Raw genomic sequence first — 9635 nt, forward strand, 5'->3', positions numbered from 1 at the left:
AAATAAGTTTAAATCGATGTTCAAATTATAAATGATTAATTTGATAAAGGATTTGAATAATTATTTAATTAATTAAATCAATAGAAAATAATACAGGCCTTGATTTTAAGTCCAACGGGCTTATAATCAAATGAGAAATTTCACGGGCCTAAAGCTCGTGATAATTTCGACCTAGGGTTGTTAATTGGGTATTATTTTATTTATTTTTTAATTAAATAAATGTCCTAATTGAGTCTATAAAATGAATGTTAAGTGAGAGTTGAAATCAGATGACAGATAGCGATTTTCTGATAGGTTTTAGATTCTATGTAAACATAAGTCATTTTCTAAGCCTTATTGTTCTTTTCTCTTCTTCTCTCTGTATCTATCTCATGTGTTGAGAATTGTCCACTCTAGTCTAGGTGATTCTAAGGATACTTTGGAAAGTTGTGAAGAAAATTGAAGATCTGTTCAGTTTCTTGGTAATACTCTGCGACAGAAAGGATACAAGGGTTAGAGAAACTGAAGGAATGACTCTTTCATTCCGCTGCATATAATGTAAGTATTCTTATCATTATTTCTCTTTGAATTCAATTTTAAAAACATTTTCTACGTTGCCTCATATTAACTTGTTTAATATTAGATCTACATGAAAATAAATAAAGATCCTGTATAAGTTTTCCTCAGAAAAGTCAACGGTTCCTTTGACCATAATTTTTAACCCTAACCCTTGACATTAACCATATTTACACGTTTTAAGCCAAATGACTTGGTTAGCAAGTCTGACACAATTTAAACACAGTGTAACGGTCCTGGATTAGGAGGACATTACAATGATGAACTCAGATTGAGAATAGGATATATAACTGAGAAGGCAAATTTTTTTAATGGAGGTGAAAAATAGATCTAGCCGAGTTTTAAAAATTAGAAATTAATGGCCAGATTTAGAGCCCAAGTACTCGAGTGCCATCAGACGACCTATCTTGGGTAGGATGATCTCGAGACGCTCGTTGATATGACAGTTTACCCCCTCGGGAGTAACGAGTAGGTGCAGTCGCAGAGACCCGACCATTTGGCATGCGACGCGTGTCGTTGCATTTAATGCAGTCGTAGAGCCCCAACCACTCGCCATGCAAAGTTTATTCTAGAGAGAAAACACTATGTCTTTGGGATTAAAAGCTTTTCAATCTTAAGCTTTTCTAAACACTTGGGAAGTAAGTTTTTGTGTGATTTCGGTGTTTGAGGTATAGATCGAAGCTCTAAGTTATCTAAGGTGTTCAAACTTAAGGTTTTTCGTAAGTCTTATTCCAATGATTTAGATCTTCTCTTCAACTTCATTTCTTTAGAAACTTATGGTTTTTTTATGTTTGGTTTTAGGAGTTTGCAATCCCGCTCTTGTTTCCAATATTCCAGATTTTGGTAAGGAAAATTAGGTAGTTTAGTTTATGATCTAGTTTATGTTTTGTATGACCTAACATTTCAGGTACAATAAAGGGATAAGTGTGTCTTGACCTAAGGTGTCCAATGATGTATGACGAACTTAGGTCCGGTAGGCTCGATTGCCAAAATTTTATAACGAACCTAAGTTTATGTCCGGTGTATGACATACTTATGTCCGGGCCTTAATTTCCACGCCTTGTATAAGCACTTATCTTTTTATTATATCTGACTTGTTAGTATGATCTATGACCTATGACCTATAGTTACGATTATGACTTATGACTATGAGTTATGACTTAGGTTATGTTATGACATAGTGTTTTATAATGTTGTATGATTAGTATAAATAGAATTTGCAATGACTTGTGATTATATGACTAACTCTTGTTTGTATTTTCCTTACTGGGCTTAGAAGCTCACCCCTTATGATGTTGTTATTTCAGACAATTAAAGATAGAAAGGCCGGTGGCGAGTGGGACCTAAGAGCTCCATGATGTACTCGTGGGGACCATATAGTCGAGGAAGATCAAACGGGCCTATTTTTATTAAAGCATGTTTATTTTAACGTTTTATTTAAATTTTCATCATTTTAATATGTTAAAGACAATTATTTTGTTTTTGTAAAATCATGGATCAATGTATTTATTTTCAAGTTTTTATTAAAAAAAAGCAATATTTATGATTATGATCCAACGTTGTGTTCTCGATAATTTATGAGAAATTAGGGCGTTACAACATATGCCACCCAAGCTTGTTGGTTTTGCGCCATAAGACCTGGGGAGTGCGACTATTATCCCTATGGAGGTAGATGGATGGTCGGCCACCTCGACTACCGAGGTTTGCTTAATAAAACGCTGTTGTTTGCCTTCTCGAAGTTCTCACAATTCGCCTTCCACAGTTGCCTGAGAGACGTCTCTGTCTTCACATTCTTGATTCTCCCTTTGAAATTTCAAATTCCATGATAAGAGACACTCCTCAGTTACTAATTCTTCTGGCTCAATGACAGGAAGCCAACATCGAAAGAATGATACCCGTATGATTGTAACTCTTCGAGTTCAGAGTCACAAGACGTCTGAAAGAAAAAACGAGCAGTTAAGCACTTGGCCAAAAAAAGAGAACACCAAGATACTCCGATTAACAACAAAAACCCAGAAAGGGAAGAGTGAAACCGTAGAAATCGCTGACCCCAGAAACTGTAAATATTGATGTACGGACAAAATTCTAGTATAAATCGCAAACCCTTACAGATATCCATGGTCCTAAATAAACAAATCGACAAGAATAAATAAAAAGGAACTTACGTGCTAGGAATCGTCGATTTGTCTGGTAGGTGGTTCTCGCGCGGATATAATGACATCCATCAACTTCAAATATCTTTGCCATGTTGTTGGGGTGGCTGATCGACTCCAGACCTGACAATAGGCGGGAGGATGATGAACTCAGATATAGAATAGGATCTGTAACTGAGAAGGCGAAAATTTTGAATGGAGGCGAAAAATAGATATAGCTAAGTTTTCAAAATTAGAAACTAACTGCCAGATTTAAAGCCCAAGTACTCGAGTGCCATCAAACGACCCATCTTGGGTAGGATGTTCTCAAGATGCTCGTTGATATGACAGTTTACCCCCTTGGGAGTGACGAGTAGGTGCAGTCGCAGAGACCCGACCGCTCAGCATGCGATGCGTGTCGTTGCATTTAATGCAGTCGAAGAGCCCCGACCACTCGGCATGCGACACCTGTCGCTGCATTTAATGCAGTCACAGAGTTCTGACCATCCAACACGCGTCTCCCATCAGGAGCTTGACACGAACCCCAAGGGGGCACCGTTCTTTCAAAATTGTATTCGATATTCTTGAAAAGAATTATAAATTATAGAGAAATTGGTGACTAAAGCCTTGTTCTTTCAAAATTGTAGCATTTAAGTCCTCAATATTTTCTTTTGGGGCGACAATCAGTACAAATAAAGGTAACTTTTAGTGACAACTTTTTAGTCACAACATATATTTTGTGTGACTAAATGCCACTTTTAGTAACAACAAAAAATTACTTGTGACTAAAAATTCATACTTAATCACAAGTTGACACTAATGTAGTTTTAGTCACAACCTATTATTTTTAGTGATAAAGTTTGTTGTGACTAAAAATATATTTAGTGACAACATATTGCGATTTTTATGACTAATACTTTTAGCCACGATCTTTTTAGTGATGACAAATGTAAGATGATTTTTCTTTAGTCACAAATTTTTTGTTTTTAGTCCCAAAATTTATTGTTACTAAAACTAAGATTTTTTGTAGTGAATAGTTTCTAACATTTATGATGACTCCCCATTTTAACAGATTGTTAACGACTAGGGTAAAATGTGCACTAATTGTGTAACGGAATGAATTTTTGCCACAAAAAAAAATCGAAGACTTAAATGCTACACTTGTAAAGAACATGAATTTTAGTTGCCAATTACCATTTTTTTACTTACTTTTTTGCCACTAACTAATGTTGTTTATATTAATTTAAAGCTTTTTAACTTTCTTTTTATTTAATAATTTTTTTTATATATTTTTAATAAAAATTAAACAATTTTGTTGAATTTTGAAGTTAATTTACACTAAATATATTAGAGCACAGTTACAAAAATTGAATCAAATTTAGCAATGATAGAATATTTTTAAGCTAAATTTGACACAAATTTACATTATCCACTCGAGAAGGTCTGATTTTTCCGAAGAGTTACTTTTTTTTAAGGGGACCGAAGACATTAGTAACACGTGTCATACCATGGATGTTTGTATATCACGTGTAGTGTCCATTTATGATTGCTACAAAAAATAATAAATAAAAGTCAATGAAAATATTAATTTAGTGCACGTGCATAACGTGATGAACTCATCATAACAAGCCCCCCAATATTTACAAATTTCTTTTTCGAATTTGGAATATGGACAAGAAAGGTAGATAGCGCGCGTACCCACTTTTATTCTTTTGTTGCTTTAGTTAATATAACTTTACACTTGCTATTCACGCTAGTCTTTCGCCTAATTGTTTCGAGACAACTGACATATCAAACTCAGACTTATTATTGTACTAACTAATACAACATTATTTACAAAATAATTAATTTACTCAGTTTAACATTAAATGATAACTAATTAATTTTGCTACTTTACTTTTTGTTTTTCTTTCAGATATCAACCCAGACAGTCTCAAATAACGTGTGAACAGATATGGTCCCTCACACACCTGTATCTTGCAGATACTGTTTTTGGGCATATGGGGTTTTGATGAGTTATACTAGTGCATCTATAAATAGGGTAGCAAAGCTTGAGTTTTTCAATATCAAACCAGAACATTAAGAAGAGCTAGTATACACTTTTATTTCCACAAAGCACATCATATCTATCACCCAACCCAAGCTAGCTTAATGGCTCAAATCTTAACCCCAAAAACTCTGCACCCAAAATATGGAAACTATGTAACAGTTCTCAGTATCGATGGAGGAGGAATTAGAGGAATGATCCCTGGAGTTATTCTTGCTCAACTTGAAGCTGAGCTTCAGGTACGTAATTATATAATCTTATAAGCCAAATTTCTAAGCTTTTACTTAAATTTATTTTTGTATCTAATAAGCTAATAAGTTTATATATGTATGCAGAAAATAGATGGCGAGCATGCAAGACTTGCCGATTACTTCGATGTGATTTCAGGAACTAGCACGGGTGGTCTTATCACAGCCATGCTAACAGCACCAAACAAAGAAAATCGGCCTTTGTATGCTGCAAAAGATATTGTCCCATTTTACTATGAACACTGCCCAAAGATTTTCCCACAACCAAAGTACGTATATGATTTATATATATATATATATATATATTCCCTCAAATCTTTCTTATTTATTAAATAATTGGCATATCACTATGTACTATACCTTATGTAACTAGATTTCTCTTTTGGTTTTGAATAATTTGCAGTAACATAATTGGTTGGGTTCTGGATACAATGCAAGATCTGATGAGCCCAAAATATGATGGAAAGTATTTGCATCAACTATTGAAAAGGTTACTGGGGACAACAAGATTGCATGATACTTTGACGAACGTAGTCATTCCTACTTTCGATGTCAAGAAACTTCAGCCAGCTATCTTTTCCAGTTATGAGGTATTACATATTAAGATATTTAAGACTCTTAAAAAAAATTAGTTAGAGAAAAAAAAAAAAGGGTTTCAAAATTTTATAATGTATATTCTGATTTGTTTTTTTCTTGAATATATCTATAAATGTTGTAAATTATATTAATTAAAATATATATATGCATGGTTTCTTGTTATTAATTAATATACGTGTGTGTGAAAATCATGACTGCTACAGACGATCGGTGATCATAAAGTGATGGATGCACATCTTTCAGACATTTGCATAGGCACCTCTGCAGCCCCAACTTATCTTCCTGCTCATCATTTTACAAACACTGATGACAATGGAAAAGCTGAACAATTTGATCTCATTGACGGTGGAGTGTGCGCTAATAATCCGGTAATTAATACTAAGATTAATTCATTATATACAAGTAATAATTCAATGTCAAAGGACAGTACTACGATAGTAGTATAGTTGATTTTAATTTGGCACATTATTAATGAAATGAAATGGAATGGAATGACATTTTGCAGTCCCTGGTTGCCATTAGCGAAGTGACCAAAATTATTCTTAAGCTTGATCCGAACTATACCAAATTTGCTTCGGAAAATTTTCGGTTTCTGCTGGTTTCAGTAGGAACGGGTTCCAACAGAGGTGAGAAGAAGTACGATGCCAAATCATGTGCCAAGTGGGGACCTTTGTCGTGGATATCACACCAGGGAAGTACTCCTATCACTGATGTTTTCATGGAAGCCAGCTCTGACATGGTTGATTACCATAACACTATTGTCTTCGAAGCCTTTCGTTCTAAAGATAAGGTTCTCCGCATCGAGGTACGTATATATATGTATATGTATATATGTAATTCTTATATGGATGCATAGTAATATAAAGTATTAATTAATTTATTATGATTATAATTAGGATGACACACTTCATGGAGATTTAGCTTCAGTGGATAAAGCTACCCCACAGAACCTACGTAATCTGGAGGATATTGGTAAGAAATTGCTGAAAAAGCCCGTTTCTCATCTCAATTTGAGAACGGGAGCCCGTGAACCGGTTCCAAATGCAGGCACTAATGAGGACGGACTTAGAAGGTTTGTCTTATACTCATTATGTGTGTATATATAAAATGTATATTTTATTGATGAGAAACTCTATATTGATATTCATATATATTATTTTAATTATTTCTTGTAGGTTTGCTGAGGAACTTTCGAAGGAAAGGAAACTCCGCTTGTCCAATGCCAACGTGGCAGGGAAATAATAAGCGTTCTGATAACCATGGCACATCATCATCTTCTTCTATTTATTATAAATAAAAGTTCTCATGAGCTCATGCCTTGATGAGGCAAGCTTAATTAATTGTAACTGTCTACTTGTTCTATTTGTTTATGTATTGTCGATTTTAATTTTCGATTGGCCGATTGTTATAATTTTTGCTGGAAAAGGTTTGTTTGGTTTATGGTCTTTGTTATGAAATGGTAATTCCGACCGTACGTGTTGATCTATATTTATTTTTTGAGTATTGCTATTCAGTAACTTAAGGCATATAACATCACAATACTCACAGTCCAAATGACAAATATAATGTTAATGTGAAAATTACGTATACAGTAATTATTATGGTACCCACAAAATTATTATCTTTGAATATATCAAAGGTGTGACTATTGGCACACTTTTTTTTTTCTCTCCTAACCTTTTGATAATTAATGGGTAATTTATAATCCATTTAAAAACATAACCATATTTAAATTGACATAAATATCCTCAAACAATTATAATTATAAACACTACAAGAAATAAGTTTTTTGCCGGCGCAATTCGGAATTACGCCGGCAAAAATTACTTTCACCGGCGCAATTCGTGAATTACGCTGGCAAAAATCAACCCCTTTGCCGGCGCAATTTTACGCCGGGAAAGGTGACTTTTGCCGGTGCAATTAGGGGTTGCGCCGGCAAAGGAATCGTGTTAAAAAAATGTCATCACTTTTGTCGGCGCAACCCCGAATTACGCCGGCAAAAGTACCACCAGATTTTTAAAATAAACATACAAACTTTTGTCGGCGCATTTCACCTAACGCGCCGATAAAAGTCAAACGTGTTTTTTTAAATTTTCACACGTTTCAAAGGAGGTAGGTGGGTATATTTTTTCCGGCGCGTTTCGTTGCGCCGGTAAAAGTCGCAATAATTAAAACGACGTCGTTTTATTTTAGGTTTTACTAAATACTTTTGCCGGCGCATTTTTAGACTTTTGCCGGCGCAACGAAACGCGCCGGCAAAAGTTATAATGATATACCCAGCCGCCCAAGCCTCCTTCTTCCCCATTTCAGTTCATCTTTTCTGAAACACAAAGCTTCTGTCTCTCTCTCTCCTCTGTGATAATCTCTCCGACCACCGTGCGCCTTAATCCCACCGTGGCTTCTCTCTTAAGGTTAGTGAAGCTTCTCTCTCAAGGTTAGTATTCGGAATTTTTTAACATTTTTGGATTTTTTTCTCTATATTTTGTTTTGTAATTGTATTTTTTTTTGTTATTCTCTCCCTATATAAACAGGTGTGTAGCTCCTCTCGGTAAAACAAGTCTAAAAATGTTAGTTTATATATATATATATATTTCGGTTTATATATATATTTCGTTTTATATATATATTTATATATATCTGATTATATATATATTAATTTATATTTATCATTTTATATATATATATATGTATATATTTATATATATCCGTATATGTATATATTTATATATCCGAGTATATGTATATATATATATGTTGACGCCGTTTCTTGTCAAACAGTAAAAGAAGAGCACGTAAACAATGATTGACAATGGCTAAATGAAATAAAACAAATCAAACACGCAATTTTTACGTGGTTCAGCAGTTAAATCTGCCTAGTCCACGAGTCTTTGTTATTAATCTTAAGATTATCTCTGAAAATTCCTTAGCATGAATTCTTCAGAGTTTTCTCTCAAGGATCAGAATTTCGGTCCCTTACAATGGCGCATGGCTTCTCTATTTATAGAGAATGATGCAGAATACTATCCCACATATTTTGGGTAGTTACTCTTTTGTGAATAAAATAAATGACTTTAAATGCCTATAATCAGATATAAAAGGAAACGTCCCTGAAGACCAGGAAACGCATAACTGACCAAATAATATCCCACGATTCTTGGGGATTTACATTAATAAATGAGGATTACATCTCATATTTATAATACTTGTAGATATTCAAGGTGATTATCGCGTATCTCTAAGGCTTTAGCATCCCAGGTCTCATGTCATTGTTCGAGCTAATGGCATCTCCCGAGATCACGTGTCTTTCGAGATCATACATACATCTAGCTCGAGACCCCCGATCCGAAGTCGTCCCCGAAGATGAGTGTGTTCTCGGAGCTACCTTTCGAGATCGAGACCATTTCGAGCTCATATATTCGAGGTCATATATCGTACTTTGCAGGCTCAATATACAATCCTGGAGCATACTTCAATCCTTACGAGACCATTTGTTGCGAATCCAACTTTCGGAGCCATAGTTACCATGGCTCGAAATCTGGGTATAACATCTTGCCCCCTCAAAAGTATTTGTTCGAATCCTAAGAGAAGGAAACTTTTGAACTACTTTCCTTGAGAACTGTACCGTCACACCTTTAAAAATGGACACGCGTCAGCTGGGTATTGCTCATTTTAGGTACTTGAGTACCTTGGAAACACGCCCACAATCGTTCGTCTGACAACTTTTCGGCGCCTTCTTGTCATTGATTCCCATCCGTTCGATCTAGTGAGGATTTCATTCGACGCTCCTGATTAATTCCTTTTCCCCACCTATATATACAAGGCCCCACTCTTCATCTTCTTCACTTTCATCCTCATTCGCCATAAGCAAGAAAAGAAGAAAAACAAGCCCAGAGACCTCTTTGCAAAGTTCCTGTTCCGTGCATGTTTTCTCGACCAAAGAAACAAAGGAATTCTGGTCTGTTCGAATCAGTGAGTTCTTTCCTGCAACCTCTTCTCCAATCGACGATCTCTCTGCAATCGACGATCTCTCTGCAATCGCCATTACTGTGTAAGTAT

General features: G+C 35.0%; 1 protein-coding gene and 1 long non-coding RNA gene across 2 annotated transcripts; one reads left to right on the plus strand and one right to left on the minus strand.

Moving 5' to 3' along the window:
• Positions 1–2396: 2396 nt before the first annotated feature.
• On the minus strand, positions 2397–3132 carry LOC133779281 (uncharacterized). The gene is made up of 2 exons (XR_009869144.1): positions 2721–3132; positions 2397–2491 (listed from the first exon to the last, which is right to left on the minus strand). It is a non-coding gene; the product is annotated as an uncharacterized LOC133779281 (long non-coding RNA).
• A 1609-nt stretch (positions 3133–4741) lies between these two features.
• LOC133810725 (patatin-like protein 1) lies at positions 4742–7053 on the plus strand. The gene is made up of 7 exons (XM_062246077.1): positions 4742–4973; positions 5070–5251; positions 5386–5572; positions 5783–5947; positions 6085–6384; positions 6476–6651; positions 6755–7053. The coding sequence occupies exons 1-7, from the start codon at positions 4839–4841 to the stop codon at positions 6819–6821; spliced, it is 1212 nt and encodes a 403-aa protein (XP_062102061.1). The 5' UTR covers positions 4742–4838; the 3' UTR covers positions 6822–7053.
• Positions 7054–9635: the final 2582 nt, after the last annotated feature.

The sequence above is a fragment of the Humulus lupulus genome, chromosome 1, assembly GCF_963169125.1.
Source record: "Humulus lupulus chromosome 1, drHumLupu1.1, whole genome shotgun sequence".
NCBI lineage: Eukaryota > Viridiplantae > Streptophyta > Magnoliopsida > Rosales > Cannabaceae > Humulus > Humulus lupulus.